The sequence below is a fragment of the Carya illinoinensis genome, chromosome 14 (assembly GCF_018687715.1).
Source record: "Carya illinoinensis cultivar Pawnee chromosome 14, C.illinoinensisPawnee_v1, whole genome shotgun sequence".
Taxonomy (NCBI): Eukaryota; Viridiplantae; Streptophyta; class Magnoliopsida; order Fagales; family Juglandaceae; genus Carya; species Carya illinoinensis.
Genome location: NC_056765.1, coordinates 4780940 through 4800836, shown reverse-complemented (window position 1 = coordinate 4800836; position 19897 = coordinate 4780940). Strand labels below are relative to the sequence as shown.

General features: G+C 37.3%; 1 protein-coding gene across 1 annotated transcript; it reads left to right on the top strand.

The window, feature by feature from the left end:
* The first annotated feature begins 10540 nt into the window (after nt 1–10540).
* On the top strand, nt 10541–14050 carry LOC122293478. The gene is made up of 2 exons (XM_043102057.1): nt 10541–10769; nt 13245–14050. The coding sequence occupies exons 1-2, from the start codon at nt 10541–10543 to the stop codon at nt 14048–14050; spliced, it is 1035 nt and encodes a 344-aa protein (XP_042957991.1).
* Nucleotides 14051–19897: the final 5847 nt, after the last annotated feature.

Below are 19897 nucleotides of genomic sequence, written 5' to 3'. Positions count from 1 at the left end.
ACAAGGAAGATGTACACCAATATCTTTTTCAGGATGTTCGACCTTTTGATTGGGAAAAATTTTGTGACATGTTTGAGGATTCATCATATAAGGTATAATTAAATGAATATTTTTACGTAGCCTATTTATAATTTTCACTTCCTAATATTTACAATTTCTATGCAAGAATGAAGTTCTATAAATAAAACAAATGGATCAAAATTAAAGATTCATCATCATGCAAGTTCAAGATCTTTCAATCACCTCTCTAACAAATTGGTAATATAGTTTGTTATTTGGAGGTATTCTAATGATTTTATAACTCAACAAATGTCTCTTGTAGCAAGAGTCAAATGCCAATTATGATTTGACAAAATTATATGCTGCATTACATATTAATCGTAATAGAGAGTGGACTCATCCCGATACCCGTGAGAATTATATAAGTATTATAATCTATTTTAATTAAGCATATTTGAATATTTGTGACGACATTAATTCTTTTTCTTGTGTGTAATAAATGGTTGCCCTACGTGTTAAATTTGCATAAGATCAAAATTTCTTAACAAGTGATGTTGAAATTTTTAGACAAGTTTTTGGTCAACATTCAGGATATTTGAGGGGTTTGGGTTGTTATGTAAAGCCTTTGAACTCTTCCTCATCTTTCGAGTTTGCCTATAACACCTCTATAGCGTTAGAGAAGGTAAATTCCAAAATTGAAGAATTTATTGCAAGGTAGTATGAGTTAGAGGTTTAATTGACAAAACAAGTAGATATGAGGATGTACATGAAACAACAAGAACAACAATAAGAAGTGTTCAAGAGAGAGGTGCAACTTCAAATGCAGATGCTTATGTAACAGTTCAGGTCTTTAAGCAATTGATGTACATTATACATACATATTTTGTGATCTATTTCTATACGAAGAATACTAGTACTACTGTTTTATTTATTTAGTTCGTACGTATTAGACTACTTTGTGGGTATTGAACAAATTGTAATGTATTTTTTTTTTAAATATTATGTGTCTATTTAGTTTTTTATTATTGGGTAAAATAAAATACATTCAACTCAATACGTTCAAACATATTTTACTGTTCGACCATTATATTGTTTGTTCAAACGTTTCCTCATGCCTATTTGATCGAATGGACTTGTATCGATCAAACATCATGAAGGATGAGTTCAAACATATTTGGCCTTCAAACTTCAAGTTTGTATCGTTTGAATATGATTCTGGGACGACATTCAAGCGTCCCAAAAAAAAAAATTGTTCGAATGCGATCGAATGGTTTTACTCAAATTCGTTCCGAAAGATATTTTTTATGACAAAATTAATATTTTCGTCCTAAAATATATTTTGGTACACTATTATTGAAACGAGCTTGGGATGATTTTTTTTTTTTATCCCAAGAAATATTTTGGGACGAAATCATTGTTTTTGGGTCGAAAATTTTCAACCCATAAAACCACCTCTTTTGTAGTGTCATATATACACACACACACACACACACACACACACACATTAGTAAGGGCAGTGTTCATTTTTTTCCCGGATATCTGCTGGTTTAGTTTACAGAGAGAACGTCTGCCTTGTCTCTAGAATAATCCCATTTACGTGAGAGTCATAGCTGGAGAGGAGGGTGGAGCTGCGTCTCTCACCCTCCTCTCCTTCCCCTTTTCCATTTTTGTACTGTATATACACTTTCAAGGTAGTGTTTTTTCTCCCCTCCCTCCACCGGTTCGGTTTTGGTCAAATATGTTGCCCTCTGTTTGCCAACTGCCTACACGCGCCCCACCACCCCATCCTATAGCTTCTGATCTATTGGGACGGCTCGGAGTTGCACCAAAAAGGTCGGTGTGTGTCCTTCACGTGTGGCTTGTTTCCGCGCGTGTTCCCCACGCGCCTCCACACAATGATGCTTCTGACGGCTACACGCGTCATACTAGTGGTTTCATCTCGCCGAGATCTTCCAGATTTGGGCTACCCAGTCTCCATCCCATTGGCGTGTGACTGCCACGGTCCATCACTGGAGTGCGAAAATGTAGATTAGCTCACCCGATGTCGTGCTTTCTACCATGTTATCGTTTTCTCTAACTGGTGATCTCGAAGAAGGGACTGCGGGCCTCTCCAAAAATTATCTCAAGACAACAAATAACAATGCATCCACCACCTTCATCGCTCTCTGTAATGGTTTTCATTACCATCTTTTAAGACGGAATCCTCTTGGTAGGACATTGGTGTATACCAAAAAATTGGTCGTAAAAATCTATTTTTTTCTTCTTTTTATCCACTCACTCTTTGTATTATTGTTATTATTCTGGAATGTTTGTTGGAGAACTATACCCCCTCCTCATATATCATCTTTTCTACTTTAATATAAAGTTTACTCACTTTCTTAAAAGAAAAAAGGGCAATGTTCATTGCACATGGGCCCAGTTGAAAAAAAAAAATCATAGTAAATAATAAATGAAAAGGTAAATAAAGAAATTTAAACATATCTAAAATATGTCATATATTCACAAAAGTTAAACAAAACATAATAAAAAGGAAAAAACTATGGACTTTATATTACAAGTCTAGGTTGTATTAAGTATATAATTATAACAGTGGAAAATTAAAATAATAAAAGATTTCGAACATCTACCGTGTTGCTTCAGTTATAGGATTGATTGAGAGCTTGTTCTCAATATTTATACAATAAAAAATTGAATAGAATAAAATATTGTAGGGAATTAAATATCTTATTACCAGTGTTTTGAGTAACATCATTAATAGTATTATGAATATCATACTTCTTATTAGTATTATCAATATCACATTTTGAAAATATGAAACTTGTTGATATCAGATTTCTTATTAAAGGAGTAAATTTGTCCAAACAAAAAAACATTTACGTTTCGAAATGATATATCGAAACAAATAATTAAATAAAAATCATTAATAAATGAAAAGAATAATATATAAGTAACCAACACATAAGCAAATAAAATCTTGTGAAACATTATTTTTTTTATGTGAAAATAATATAGTTTTAAAAAATCTTTTTATTTAATATTGTTAAATGAGATTAAATCGAATTACCTCAAGGAGCGGAATTTTCGCGAGGTCGGATCTTTGCTCGTCTTATGGCCCATGTCACTATGTTGTTTGCACTTCTACGTCACTTAGGAGGCTACTAGAGTCTCCTAAATAATTCCACGCTTCAAGATCAAGAGATCTAGATGGTTTCTCTAGGAAAACGTAGAGAGAGAGAAGAGTTTTTCTTAGACTTTTTCCACACCAATAAAATGTCCGTACACCCTCTTTAGAAAAGAGTTTTCACATCTGGAAGTTAATTAACTTCCCTGCAAATGAGGAAGTTAAATAACTTCCCTTAAAGTTGTGATAGTGGTGGGGAGTTAACAAATAACTTCCCCACCTATGTGGGTAGTGGACACAACTTGGTAATGGGTTTTACCCATTACCAACATCTCCCACTTGTCCACTATGGACGTTATGTCTATTAACAATCTCTTCATGCTCTCTCAATCAATTATCCCTCATACAGAAAATGAAGCGTGCGACTTGACGAGAAGACAAAGGGTAGGAGTACTATATTAAGTCACCATCATACTCACATAGTACATCACTCATTATATCTCGTCTATGCCCCAGATTATTTGATCTCACTAGATCAAGTGTCCTTAATCCCTCACAAGTTTATAACTTAAAGCAATTCTTGACCTCATATCATATAATATGCTCATGATTATATCGAGTTTAAACGACATAATCGCCCGGGCTATGAGACATAAAATAACAAGTAAGAATCCAAACAATCTTCCCTAGACACTCATGTCAATTCAATTAGACTTGACTGCTTTCCTAGACATGTTTCGCGAGACCGTATCATATGTGGCCCTAAGAAAACATGCTAAAGTAGCAACATCAAGTTTTCATTTCATGACATAGTTCTAGGTTCAAGGGCATTAGATCATTTATTGATCCATTAGGGCTCACATAGTGATGGAGTAGGGATCCATCCAATCACTCCCTCAAAAGGTCGTCTATAGCACATACAGTATGAAATGTATGTTACGACGAAACTCCCGCTTAATTGGGCATGTCATATTCAAAACGCCGTAAGAATCTTAGTCTAGTCGTCACAAAGACGTTCTAACTTGAGTTTCTTAGCACAGTCACTCATCTAGTGCCTGCCTAAGATCTCATATTCCGCTTTAATCAGGCTTTATGAAGTTGTCCAAATGCTTCATATACGACTCTTGTAAGTCTCATCTTAGCTAAGCTAAGGCGACATTATTTAAATTTATCTTAAATGCTCCCAAAGCATCAAGATATTTACTAGCTCGCTTTCCAAGCCCCAAAGTAAACAATTTGTCTCATCTTGCTTGCAACTCAAACGCCAAGGTGATCATCTATGTGAGTAGACTGATCTCTGCCTGTGACATCTTTATTATGTGTGCTTTACACTTAGTATCACTTAATTAATAATTTGAGATAAATACAATAATCTCACTACGATAGATACTAATAGTATTAAATGTACAATAAAGTTAAGGTATCATCAATACAACATATATCAAATCCGATGAAGTCCCAAACTCCTAACATGAGTTTGGAAAACATTTCTACTAGTAGCCTTAGTAAGAGGATCAGCTACCATCTTGTTAGTAGAGATATGTTGTAGCATCACCTCACCCCACGCAACATATCTCGAATGTAGTGAAAATGAATATCTATGTGTTTGGTTTTGCCATGGTATTTGGGATCCTTGGCATATGCCAAAGCTACCATACTATCACTGTATATCTTAATGGCTTCATTTGCAAGAGCCGTAACATCTAGGCGCTGGAAGAATCTCCTCAACCAAACAGCTTCTTGTACAGCTGCTAAACAAGCAACGTACTCTGACTCCATCGTGGACAAAGCAATGCATGATTGTTTCTTGCTACACCAAGAAATAGCTCCTCCACTAAGCATAAATGAGTAACCCGTCGTGGATTTTCGCTCATCTTTGTCACTAGCCCAATCAGCATCGCTATAACCCTTCAGTCTCATGTCTCCACCCTGGTAACAAGGAACGAGGTCTGCTGTCCCACGAAGGTATCGAAAAATCCTCTTAACTGCTTGCCAATGAACAGGTCCTGGGTTACTCTGATAACGACTAACCAATCCAACCGCAAAACAAATGTCAGGTCGTGTACACAACATAGCATACATCAGACTTCCAATTGCACTTGCATAAGGAACTCTGGTCATTTCTTTCTTTTCCTCATCATTCTTAGGGCAATGTTCTAGGCTCAAAGAATAACCCTTCTCAATTGGAGTGTCTATGGGTTTGGAGTTATGCATGCGAAATCGTTCTAGAATTTTCTTAACATAAGTCTCTTGAGACAAACCAAGAAATTTCCTAGATCGATCCCTTGAAATTTTAACTCCCAGCACATAATTTGCTTCACCCATGTCCTTCATCTCAAAAGTAGAGGACAACCACTCTTTTGTGGCAACTATTATCTCCATACTATTTCCAGCTAATAATATGTCATCCACATACAAAGATAAAATTAGAAAATTTTTTCCTGTACGTTTGACATACACACAATGGTCTTCTTCTAGCATTTCAAAGCCAATTGAAGTAATGGCCTCATGAAATCTGAAGTACCATTGTCTAGACGATTGTTTAAGGCCATAAATAGAACGTTTCAGTTGGCATACTTTGCGCTCTTGTCCCTCAGCCTCAAAACCAACAGGTTGATCCATATAAATCTCCTCGTCTAGTTCTCCATTGAGAAATGCAGTTTTCACATCCATTTGAAAAAGTTCCAAATCTAGATGTGCAACTATAGCTAGAATGAGGTGAATAGAAGCAAATCTCACCACATGGGAGAATGTTTCTTCATAATCTATACCCTCTCTTTGAGTATAGCCCTTTGCCACTAGTCGGGCCTTATACTTGTCAATTGATCCATCTACCTGACGCTTAATTTTTAAAACCCATTGGTTTCCAATAGATTTGCGCCCAGGTGGAAGATCAACTAACTCCCAAACTTGGTTTTTTGCCATAGAACTCATCTCATCTCTCATAGCAGCTAGCCATTTATTTGAAGCAGATGAACTTAGTGCTTCTTCATAAGAAGAAGGTTCATCAAAGTCACACGGAGCACACATGAAAGATTCCCCTTCAATCTCAAAACGACGACGAGGAATGGGTACACGTTCGCTTCTACGTAACTGAGACTCTTGTGAGTCATTTTCTAGTGGTATACTCCCACTAGGAGGCAAGTCACTCCCACTATCTTTTGCGATTCTAGGATGTGATAATGCTCCACCCTCGCCAAACGATGGTGTAACTCCCTCAATTTCTTGTAACTCTAAAAGTTCACAATCATTCTTTGCTTCACCAATACTGGGAAAATCACTCTCGATAAATGTAACATCACGAGACTCAATTTCTGTCATCCTTCCGCTAGGATGTTCACCAAACATTACATAACCCTTTGAGCTCTCTGAATATCTTATAAAGATATACTTATTTGCTCTAGGGCCAAGTTTCCCATACTTGTGGGAAGTGGTGTGAACATAACCTGCACAACCCCAAGGACGCAAATGTTCCAAATTTGGTTTTGCATTATTCCATAACTCATATGGGGTTGAAGGAACTGACTTGGAAGGCACACGATTCAAAATGTAGGCTGCAACTAAAAGAGCATCCCCCCAAAAAGATATTGGTAGGTTAGCTTGCACCATCATTGATCGAACCATTTCCAATAGGGTACGATTTCTTCTTTCCGCAACACCATTTTGTTGTGGTGTGCCAGGAATCGTTAATTGCCTGCATATCCCTTTTTGCTCACATATTCCTTGAAACTCTTTAGATAAGTACTCTCGACCCCGATCAGTTCGTAGAATTTTTAAATTCCTTTCTTTTTGATTCTCAACCATAGCTACAAAGCGTTTGAAGCAGTCTAATGCTTCAAAACGATGGGAGATCAAATAGACATAACTGAAACGTGAGTAGTCATCTATAAATGTGAGAAAATAAGAGGTGCCATGGCGTGCCTTTACATTCATAGGTCCACAAATATCAGAATGGACTAGCTCTAAAGGATAAGATGCCCTAGGAGCCTTTCCAAAAGGCTTCCTACAAGCCTTACCAGCTAAACAAGGCTCACACACAGGTAGGCTTATATTAGCGAGAGACCCCAATGGGCCTTCTCTAGCTAGTCTAGCCATTCTATCTTTTCCTATGTGGCCTAGTCTAGCGTGCCATTTCAATGAATTAGAAACAACATTATCATCATTTGAAACCACAAAAGAAAATGAGGAATTATCTAAATCCAACGTAAAGAAACCATTCGAAAGAAAACCATGTCCATACAAAGCCCTATCCAAATAAAAGTCCAGCTGAGGGCCATCAAAATGAAAAGTAAAACCAAGTTCCAACATAGAGATAACTGAAAATAGATTACATTGAACACCAGGTGCATATAGCACATCATGAAGAAGTAACAAGCGCCCTAAACGCATCTTGAGTTGGTAGGTGCCAACTCCAAGCACTTCCTCCCGAGTTCCGTTACCCAATATAACGTACTGTCTGCCAACTGGTATTCTTCTATAATCTACGAATCCAACTCGATCTCGAGCTACATGTTTGGTTGCTCCTGTGTCTACAATCCATTCAGGGATTGAGTGAGCAACAAAGATATGTGAACAAACATAAGTAATGAGAGAGTTGTGTTTAAGGGGTACCTTCTTTGCCTCAGTGCACTCACGAGCAAAGTGTCCCATTTTTCCACAGTTATAGCACTTCAATTTGGACTTGTCCTTGCCAGCACGTTTGCCTCTGCGGCGCTTTGCTACTTTTCCATCCTTTGGCCCAAGATGTTTTGCCGTTCCAGTAGATCTCCCATGTTGCTTACGCTTAGGCATGAATGCCTTGCGCTTTCCAGCTTGGGCAACAAGTAGAATATTACGGTGCGCATCTATGCGCTCCGCCTCTAGCTCCAAATGGCGAGATATATCAACAAAAGTCTTAATATTCTCACTGTGTGTCAAAACAAGTTTCATTTGCCCCCAAGTTGACTCGGGCAATGATCGTATCACAGCAGTAACTTGCTGTTCATCAGTGAGATTATTGCCAGCAGCCTTCAAATCACGAATCAAGGCAGACATCGACCTCAAATGCTCAGTCATGGTATGTTTAGGGTTCATAACATACTGCTCAAACCTCAAGGTGAGCGCACGGAGCCTAGTAGCTGATGTTCCCCCATAGGTGATTTTCAGCTGGTTCCACATATCTTGGGCAGTCGGGCAGTTCTCAAACTCCCTAATAAGATCATTGTGCATGCTGCTAAGCATGGTAAAGCGTGCACACCGATCTTTCTTTACCCAAGCCTGATAGGCTTCCATATCACGACGATGTTGGGAAGTATTCCCTTCCTCAGGTTGAATCATAAGGTGAGACAGATTCTCAAGGACCTCTTGTTCATTAAGCAGATATTGGATTTTTCTATGCCACATGTCATAGTTGGTCCCATCCAATTTCTCTCTTTTAGTAAGGTCAGCAACTACGTTCTTAGTAGCCATTATCACTACATTCATTACGCGAAATTGGACATTAGCACACATTTAATTTTATTCCAAAATCTAACTAGACAATGGAATTCCTTCCAATATATTGAGATCGAAAATTTCGCGAAAAGCTAGTAATCATCTCCCACTATATGAGTCAAAATACCATATCCAATTAATTTTGAATAAAATTGATTCATTTAAAAAAAAAAAATGCACATATACTCCATTCATAAAAAAAACATAATCATGCAAATAGGCTCCACCCGAAGCCTCATTGGTAATTTGGTGCATCATGTTAATGTGACCTTAAAGTATATCGATAGACGTGAAACACATCCCTTTACATGGCTTCAACAATAAAATTACATTCCCAATACTACATATCCAAAGAAAAAACCTACTACGAATTTTCTAGGAGAACAATAAATTAATAGGGATGCCACGTCATCGATATACTCATAAGGTTCACCTTATCCATTCACTTAAAAAAAACATGAGCCCAACAAATTACCAATATCAACTCTATCCATTTTAATAAAATAAACCAATAAACTCAAACATTCAATCATAGTAGTATGCATGATGGTTTAATGGATAGAGAGCCCACATTCTCAACTAATGAGAAGGGTTTCATAGGTTATCAAAACTAGGGACACATATTCAATGTGGACATTCATTTAATAATAAATCAAGACATATATTCACAATTGATTTATATAAAAAACACATAACATATAAAATCGACTCTCTGTTTCAAGCAAAAAAAGAAATGAATCAACTTTAAACACCAACACTTGATTACACTTGCCGGAAGTGACAAAAAATTATGTCGGAATCCTCCGCACGCGCCCCCACGCGCCGCCTATGCGTGTGGGCTTAGTTTTTGCTCTAGAGGCTGTTTTTCCTCTGTTTCACTTGCCGCGGTGGAGAGTGCACATCACCTCCGCCTCTCATGGTGTTTTCAGACTCTAAACTTAAACTCCAGTGATTTTAATGTATATATATGTTGGTAAACTAATTAAAAACCGGAGCCAAGTAGATGGGTGTACTACACTCTCTTTTACCGAGAGTGGGACAAGGAAAAAAAAACTGTTCATCGTCTTCTTCCCCAAGCCAAAAAATTGGTTTTTTTCCGATTTTGAGCAGCCACATTCAATCAATCATAACTTACTCATACGAAGTCCAAATCAAGCATATGATATATCAAATTAAAGTTATCGAACCTAGCTTTCTAAACATGTAATATTTATCTCCATAAAATAAGATATGATTTGTTAAAACGGGGCTCAAAGTCACTGTCTTAACATGAACTTCAAAAACTAGGGTTTCGGATTTCTTCTTCTATATTCAACGAAACTTCACCAAATTTAATAGACATGTTTCTGACATTATAGGGATTATTTTCATGTAAATTATTCAACCTTAAACAAGTCAAACCGTAGCCTCTAATGAAAAAACCGAAACATAAATAATCACACGAAACAGAAAAAGAGAATGAAGAAGGACACTCTGAACAAGCACACAATGACATGCAGAAAACACCATGCAACAGACAAGTTGATGTAAAGCAAGATGCAGCAGCTGAAAAGCATAAAGCACAACACAGAAAAGTAAAGCAACAGAGAAGCATGAAAGCACACATCAACAGCTAATTAAGAGTGCACACAATTGCAGATGAAGTGATGTAAAGCAGTGTCTTAGGTTGTCATGAAAAGCCATATCCTAGATTACTTGTAAATCAGTAGAAAATGAAAAGTTAATTTTAGGACTCTTTCTCTTTAGTTTTTCTGCTTTCTGTAGTGTATATATACTTGTAACAGAACCAGCATTCGAGTAAGTGAATGAATGAGATTTCCAATAGCCTTCTCTTCCATCTGAAGCTATATTCTTTTCTCATATCTTCCTTCCACCTTCTGGTTTTCACAAGTGCTACTCTGCACCTTACTTTCTTACATGGTACCAGAGCAGTAGTTATTGTAAACAATGGAAGAAGAATCAGTCGACCAAAATAACCAGCATGTTTCACGCTTCCTCAACTTCTCTGACCAAAATAATCCATATAGGATAGAACACGGAGATAACACAGCAGCCAGTTTGGTTGCTGACCTCCTAACCACAGAAAACTATGTTACTTGGTCTAGGGCTATGAGAAGAGCACTCAGGGCCAAGAACAAGATTGGCTTCATTAATGGGGACATCAAAAGACCTGCAAGTCAGGATGATCCCCTCATGGAGGCTTGGGAACGCTTAATTGAGCTGAAATATTGCACATTTTAGCTATTTAAAACCAATGTATTTTAAATTCATCATGACATTATTATTGGTTTTAAATGGAAAAATGGTTAAAATGAATAAATCAAAGTTGTGATTTTAATTGATTAAAAGCATGAATTTCTGCTTGAATTCTACCAACTATTGATTACTTGCATTCTAGTTCATAATTTTTCTTGCTTTCCATTATCATTTGCATTTGTACCATTGTTTTTCTTGTTCTTCATGTTCATAAAGTTTCTTGAGCTATCTTTTCATCTTTTGGGTTCAATTCATGAACCTCAAAAGATAGAAGCACTTCTTGCCATCTTTGAATGGAAGTTGCTCAAGCTAATTTTTCATTTGTGTTATTAAGTGTTTTTTTTTTTAATCTCCATCTCCATTTTTCATGCATACCATGGTTCATTATGTTCATGCCTTGTTCATACTTTGTCTTGAGATTTCCCACCATTTAAACAATCCCAACTCCATCTAACCTCATACACGGCTACACCAATCACCCCACATCATGCTCACTTAAACCATGACCCACCATAGCCCTCCAACAAGCCACCAAACTTACCGTCCAACCCATCCCCCATTTTCCTTAAACCTAGCCACCACCTAAAAAAGTGGTCATTTGCTTTTCATTAGCTAATTTGCCCTTAGTCATTTCGGCTAGCTACCATCTCACCAATGGATCCCTTTTCACACTCAAATAAACCCACCAACTCATTTCCAACCCACCTAAATTATACATTAATTGGAAGGCTGCTGGTTTGGCTTAACTTACATCGATTGTTGCAGCTAAATTAAGGTGAGGAACATGTGATGGATTGGAAGAAAAGGGCTGCTGTTGTCCACCGAAACTATATGAAGAAGAAGGCTGCTGCTCTCCACCAAATTTAACATTGAAAAAGTCATAAAAGGCTGCTTCCTTTCCATTGAATTGGACAAGAACCGAAATGAAGGAAAAAAGAAAGAAAACATGTGACAAATTGAAAAGAAGTCGGCTGGAGAGGCAATGAAGAAACCGTGTATGAATTTGTATAAGTTAGGCAAGAAGTTAGGCAAGAAGTTAGGCATGAAGACTTGGTTGTTTGGTTTGAATTAATAAACCAATTGAATAAAATAAGAAAGGAGGAATGCAATGAAAGACACGGCAATGAATGTAGGAATGCAAGTGGCCGAAATTGAGGTGTGAATGCAAATTGAGTGTGAATGCAAGATTGAAGTGTAAAACCAATTGAATGAGAGATGAAGTAGCCAAGATGTTCGGCTATAAAATGGGTGCACTCCGAAGCTTACAAAGGGAACAACTAGGACAACTCAATCTTAGACAAACACAACTCAACACACACAATTTTCTGCTATGTACTTGAAAGAATTAGCTCTTTTTTGTTTTAAGAAATTTTGTTTCTCCTTTTAGTTTCAAAGCTTTGTTTTTTTTAGCATTTTTTTTTAATGTATTAAGATTTGTTCTAGAATTGTATTTCATTAAGTGTAATACCTTAATTTCCATAAAGTGTGCTAGTTTGTTTCATTACTAGTTTGTTTCATTATTAGTTTGTTTCATTACTAGTTTGTTTCATACAATAAAAGAAATTGTTTTAGAAGTTTTTAATCAAGTGTGCTATTTTGTTTCATAAAGAATTGTTTTAGAAGTTCTAATTAATTGTGTTACCTTAATTTATTGCAAGAAAGGTTTGGTTTTAAGCTTTTGTTTTTGTTTTTGATTTTTCTGAACATCATACGTGGATAGCAGATGAATTGTTATAGAGTTTTTATTAAAGGTTTAGAGATTAATTTTCAAGAGTGATACGTAAGAAGTTGTTTCCTTTTTGTTTTAAATTTAAATTGAATAGTGAAAGGAAGTTTTCGTTTAGACTTTTCGTTCCCTATTTTATTTTAAAGTTTATAGAATACTTTTGAGTTTCTGTTTACTTATTTCGTGTTATTTATTTTTCTTACTTCTTTAAGTTTTCATTTAATAGTGATTACAATTGTTATGTGTTATTTTGAGAATCCGTAATTTAATTACAAAGATGAATTCTAGAATCTTGGTTTTGGGCATTTTTAATTTTCAGTTCATGTTTTGTCAATTACTTTCTAATTTAGTTTAATGCTTAATTTAGTTTTATTAGTTTCTTAGTTTAATTTATTAGTCCTTTACATTCCAATCCAACAAACAAAAAAAAATTCACAAGACATGAATCTAGTCCATGACTAGTACCTTTTTCCATCCATTGCATATACCATCATTTTATTTTCTCTTTGTGAAGTTTTTCACATTTTTTTCAACGAGTTTAATTTTAAGCAACTTTCCCTGAGGAGACGATCTAGGAATTTATTCCTAATTATTACACGACATCCTCCTGCACTTGGGATAGCATTAGTGTTACTCATTTTTGAGTGAGTCAACGCTGCAATGATGTAGTGGTATCCTGGATTCACAACTCAGTAAGCAACTCTGTGAGAACTAGTTTGGTGTTTGTTGATGATGCTTGTGCTATTTGGAAAGAACTGCAAGATAGGCTTTCACAACAAAATGGGCCACGTATTTTTCAGCTAAAGAAATCTTTGGCAAGCCTCTCACAAGGAGATGATTCAGTGAGCATTTACTTTGGAAAACTCAAGACCATTTGGGATGAGCTAGCCCTATATGAGCCGATGCCTGAATGTAGCTGTGGTCAACTAAAGATCCTAATGGAGAGGTACCAAAGGGACTGTGTCATCCAGTTCCTTATGGGATTAAGTGACTGCTACTCCAACACTAGGGACCAGATCATGCTGATTGAACCCATGCCTGCATTGAATAGAGTCTTCTCCATGACTCAACAGCAGGAGAAACAACACCAGATGATTTCTGGTACACCTTCCCCTGACCTTATGGCCATGTTCACTAAAGGGAGTTTTGGTAACTTCAAGCCTACAAACAGGCATGAAAGGCCTTATTGTACACATTGTAAGATGCAGGGACACACTTTAGATACCTGTTTTAAGGCTGGAAATGCAAAAACACCTGTGTGCAGCCACTGCAACATGAGTGGACACGTGATAGACAAATGCTACAAGCTGCATGGGTATCCACCAGGGCATAAAATGCACAATAAAGGAAAGGGATCAAGTGTTTTTGTTGCTCAATCGAACATCCAAGTTGAAGTGGATCAAGGAGAAGGAGGTGATGATAAAATGGCACTCATCAAAGGGCAATACCAACAGCTTCTTGCCTTTCTGCAGTAGAAGGATCACTCAGTCAAATCTCCTGCAGGACAACATCAAACCAATTTTCCCATTGCAACAAACGCAACAAACACTTCCAAGATGTCTGGTATTTTCTCTTGCCTTTCAGCCTATACACAAAAACCCTCTAGTTTTTCTGACATTCCTTGGATTCTAGACACGGGTGCAACTGACCATATAGTTTGCAGCCCCTGTTTCTTCAACACAGTCACTAAAAGTGCACCTTGTTCAGTTAAGCTTCCAAATGGTGAGAAGGTTCCAGTCACACACATAGGAACAGTTAGAATTACTGAACACATCATTTTGAATGATGTGCTTTGTGTTCCATCATTTTCTTTCAATTTGTTATTTGCCAGAAAAATTGCTAAGGACCTTGCTTGTTGCCTTGTTTTTCTATCAAACTGTTGTTTTCTACAGGACCTTTTGTCATGGACCACGATTGGGATGGGTGAAACCAAGGATGGATTGTATCATTTGCTGAAAGTGAAAGTCTCTCCCTCAGCATTGATGACCACCCTTTCAAAGTTTTCCAAGAAAGACAGCTTCATTTCTGCTTCTGTCATGAATAGCATTTGTGTTTCAGACCTTTGGCATTTTCGCCTAGGCCATGTTTCAGATTCTAGGATTTCTTTAATTAATGATCCTATTGTACGAAGACCTTTACCCTCAAATGACAAAATGCCTTGCTGTGTTTGTCCTATGGCCAAGCAGCACAGGCTGCCTTTTGCTCACAGCTCTCATCACTCTTCTAACAGTTTTGAAATTGTTCATTTTGATCTTTGGGGGCCCTTTTCAGAAATAGCTTATGATGGAACTCGTTTCTTCCTCACTATTGTGGATGACTTTACTCGAACCACTTGGGTTTACCTCCTTAAAAATAAATCTGACACAAGACAGTGCATAGTGTCCTTCTTCAACTTAGTTGAGACCCAGTTTGGAACTAAAATTAAAACTGTTAGGAGTGACAATGGTGCTGAGTTCCAAATGAAAGACTTTTTCAGTAAGAAAGGTGTCATTCATCAAAGGAGTTGTGTCCAAACACCTCAACAAAGGAGTTGTGGGGGAAGAAGTGTGTTTTTCTAGGGTATCCTTTTGGAGTCAAAGGTTACAAGTTGCTTGATCTTGAAAGCAAAAGTGTGTTTGTGTCTAGAGATGTCTTCTTTCACGAGTCCATTTTCCCTTTCCAAATGAATTCAACTCCACAGCAGCTGTCCATGCCCACCATTGAGCAGGATGTTGACCATCCTTTAGCTAAGTCTTCTCCTTACTGTACTGACCCCCATTGTGATGATCATGCTCCAACTCTTCAGCCACCACAAACAGAAAATCATCCTCTCTCTTCACCAAGACCATCACATCTTCCCAATAGCATTCATAGCCCTGATCTTACCACATCAGAGCTATTGTCCACACCTGAATTTTCTGAAGAAAGTAACCCCATACACCTTCCTGCTTCTACAGATCAGCCTTTGCAACCCCTTTTGTTTCAATCTCCACCTCGAAAGTCAACCAGGGCAAAGAAGGCACCTCAATACCTTCAAGATTATCACTGCCAGCAAGTCACCCTTGGTTTCCCTTCCCACTCTGTGGATCAGACAGCTCCATCCTCTTCAGGTATATCTTTTCCTTTGTCAAGCACTTTATCATATCAAAAATTCTCTCCTAATTTTCAAGCCTTTTCCACTTGCATTTCCACTCAAACTGAGCCACAAACATATCACCAAGCTGTTAAAGATCCTAATTGGTGCAAGGCTATGGAAGCTGAGTTGACAGCTTTAGAATTAAACAACACATGGGTGATTTCTGACTTACCACCAGGAAAGGTTCCAATTGATTGTAAATATGTTTACAAGGTGAAGTGTAACTCAGATGGAACAGTTGAAAGGCTAAAGGCTCGACTTGTTGCAAAGGGATATACACAGCAAGAAGGGATAGACTACCATGAGACTTTCTCTCCTGTTGCTAAGATGGTTACAGTGAGAAGTTTGCTTTCCATAGCTACAGTGAAAGGTTGGCAATTGCATCAGTTCGATGTGAACAATGCATTCCTTCATGGGGACTTAGAAGAGGAAATCTATATGCAAAAACCTCCAGGGTACAACAAAGGAAGGCCAGATCAGGTATGCAAGTTACAGAAGAGTTTGTATGGCTTGAAGCAAGCCTCAAGGCAGTGGTATTCTAAGCTTTCTGCTGCATTACTTGAGTTTGGTTTTAAGCAATCAAAGGCTGACTATAGCCTTTTCACAATGAAAGGACCTGATTCATTTACTGCATTATTAGTGTATGTGGATGATATTATTGTGGCTAGTGATAGTGCAGAATCTGTTACCCTCATGAAGACCTTCTTGAATCAAAAATTCAAGATTAAAGAGTTGGGTCACCTAAGGTATTTTCTTGGGATAGAGGTGGCTCGATCCTCCAAAGGAATCCACATTTGCCAAAGGAAGTATGCACTTGACATTCTTGCAGATTTGGGTACTCTTGGTTCAAGACCTGTTAAGGTACCTATGGACCAAAACACTAAACTAAGCAAGGGCACTGGTCAAATGCTTCCTGATCCAGCAGTGTACAGGAGACTCATTGGTCGATTACTCTACTTAACAATTACAAGACCTAACATCTGCTATAGTGTGCAAAATTTGAGCCAATTCATGGATAGTCCAACCCACATTCACTTGAGTGCAGCTCAAAAGGTTCTAAGGTACATAAAGGGAGCTCCTGGTCAGGGGATTTTGTTCTCTTCCTCAGCTGAACTTCAACTGTCAGCATATTGTGACTCAGATTGGGCATCCTGCCCCGATACTAGGAGATCAGTCACAGGATATTTTGTGTTCCTTGGAACTTCCTTGATATCTTGGAAGTCCAAGAAACAGTCCATTGTGTCCCGGTCCTCTGCTGAAGCAGAATATAGGGCCATGGCAGCAACTTGCTGTGAAGTGACTTGGATAAAATATCTCTTCACAGATTTGCTAGTACCTCATGCACAAGCTGTCACTCTTTACTGTGATAATCAAGCAGCTTTACATATTGCATCTAACCCTGTATTCCATGAAAGGACCAAGCATATTGAGCTAGATTGTCATCTCATAAGGGATAAAATATTGGAAGGAAGTATTCAGACTTCTCACATTTCTAGTAGGCTACAATTGGCTGATGTATTCACTAAGGCACTCCCTGCTTATCTCATTGATTCACATCTAGGCAAGATGGGAGTAGTCAATTACTACTCTCCATCTTGTGGGGGGCTATTATCACACGAAACAGAAAAAGAGAATGAAGAAGGACATTCTGAACAAGCACACAATGACATGCAGAAAACACCATGCAGCAGACAAGTTGATGTAAAGCAAGATGCAGCAGCTGAAAAGCATAAAGCACAACACAGAAAAGTAAAGCAACAGAGAAGCATGAAAGCACACATCAACAGCTAATTAAGAGTGCACACAATTGCAGATGAAGTGATGTAAAGCAGTGTCTTAGGTTGTCTTGAAAAGCCATATCCTAGATTACTTGTAAATCAGTAGAAAATGAAAAGTTAATTTTAGGACTCTTTCTCTTTAGTTTTTCTGCTTTTTGTAGTGTATATATACTTGTAACAGAACCAGCATTCGAGTAAGTGAATGAATGAGATTTCCAATAGCCTTCTCTTCCATCTGAAGCTATATTCTTTTCTCATATCTTCCTTCCACCTTCTGGTTTTCACAAGTGCTACTCTGCACCTTACTTTCTTACAAAATGCTTAATTTATTAAGAAAAGTAGATAGAGAATTAGAGAGAGTCAGGCACACCGCCTAGTCGTCCCATGAAAAGCTAACACCTTTGCAGTTTGCAGTTTGCAGTTTGCACTCTCTCTCCCATCCTATGAGCATTCACATTGGACTATGCATATGCATATGCAAAGCCATTTTTACATAATATTAACATAAATTGGTCTACATTGGATTCTCTATCTCTAAAAATTTAGCTAACTATAAACAGTGTTACTACAACTTTCCATATCTACTATTTACTCTCCAAGTTTTATTTTAATCTTTATTTCTCTCTCCTCCCACACACTCTCTCCCCTCCCCCCCCCCCTCTCCCCCCAAACGGGTTTCGTTCAATCATTTTCCAAAATCTCAAATTTCCCTTTGGGCTTCAGCAACAAACCCCCGTAAATTTAGACTTCATCCTGATGCAAGTGCAACCATGAAACTGAGACTTAGATCCGTCGAATCCAAGCAAACCCTCATAATCGAAGTTCCCCCACCTTCTACTCTCCAACAACTTCAAAAAACCCTCTCTCAATCACAAGGACGAGCTCCAGGCCTCCTCACCCGAGGCATCCCTGCACTCCCTTGGAATTACCTCAGGTGACCTTCTCTATTTCACCTTCGATCTCGCCGGCTTCTCTTCTCCAATCCAAACCCAGGTCCGAGATTCTGTACATGGAAATTGCACTCTAAAAGAAAAAAAAATTAGGTAAAAAAATAATAATAATAAAATGATAATATTTTATTATTATTTTGTTTTAAATATGGATAAACCAATGTGAAAGTTTTGTTGAAATGATAAATTGGATATGCAAAAGAGGTGAATTTGCATATGCATATAGATAAACCAATGTGAATGCTCTATGATCAATGAATGTGTACATGCAAATTAAACTTATTTTATTACTTTACAGTTTGCAGACTTTGCACACCGCCTCCTGCACGCTACAGCCTCCGTCACTCTCAATATTCGTCTCTTTCTTTTTCCTCGAGATATGTGTTAGTGCAGACTTTGCACACCGCCACCTGCACGCTGCAGCCTCCACCACTCTCAATATTCGTCTCTTTCTTTGTCGGTTTGCACACCGCCTACTGCACGCTGCAGCCTCCATCACTCTCACTATTCGTCTCTTTCTTTTTCCTCGATATGTGTCAATGCTCACTCCCTCTCATTTCCCATTGGACTATGCTACAGCCACAGCTGGTGGGAGCGGAGCCACCGCTAAGCTTAAAATTTTTATTTTTATTTTTTTAAAATCATTTATTAATACTTTTAGATATTTTAAAAAAATATAAAAAATTAATAATAATATAAAATACTTTTTTTCTTAAACGTTAAGAAAAAAAAAATTTAGCTAGCCCGCCAGCGGGAGCAACCTAAGTATTTTCCTTTCCCATCTCACCAAGAGCATTCTCATTTGAGAGACGTTTGAGGCGGGTCGGGTGTCAAATCATTTTTTAAGAGCATTCACATCCCATTCCCCATCTCCATCTCTATAATTTAACTTAAAATCACATTTCCTCAAATTTTTTCCTAAATTTTATTCATCTTCTAGAAACCTCCCACATCCCATTCCCTATCCCTATCTCTATTCTATTAAATAATATTTCTCTATTCTTTTTTTATTACTTTTTTCTCTCCCATTTACAATCTTAACTACTAACTCTTTTGTCTTATTATCTTTTTTCTCAAATATCAATTTCTATTAAATTTTTTTACAGTTTTGACTATCAAATATAATATTTTTTTAACCGAAATTCGTATTATAAAAATAGTAATTTTTTTTATTTAATTAGTGCATTTTCTAACGTGATGGCCATATTTTATTATTTAGTATTCTTTATCCATTTTTTTAATGGTCTTGAACCTAGTCACGTATTGAATATAAAATTTCCACTCATTTTTTTCTCGGTAACAGTGGCCTCGTATTTCTTTCAGTAATAGTGGATTAAATTTGGCATAATTTATAATTGTTTCTGAAATTATGGCATCCAATTTACTTGCACAAAAGTAACAGGAAACTATCATCAAAAGTACAATAAAAAAATTACATTACAATCAATCCAAATCTCGGGCATTACTGTGTCTCATCAT

Coding starts and splice junctions, on each gene's coding strand:
- LOC122293478 (XM_043102057.1), top strand. CDS start 10,541: ATGGAAGAAGAATCAGTCGACCAAAATAACCAGCATGTTTCACGCTTC. Junction 10,770..13,244: donor GGACATCAAAAGACCTGCAA/GTCAGGATGATC, acceptor GCAATGATGTAG/TGGTATCCTGGATTCACAAC.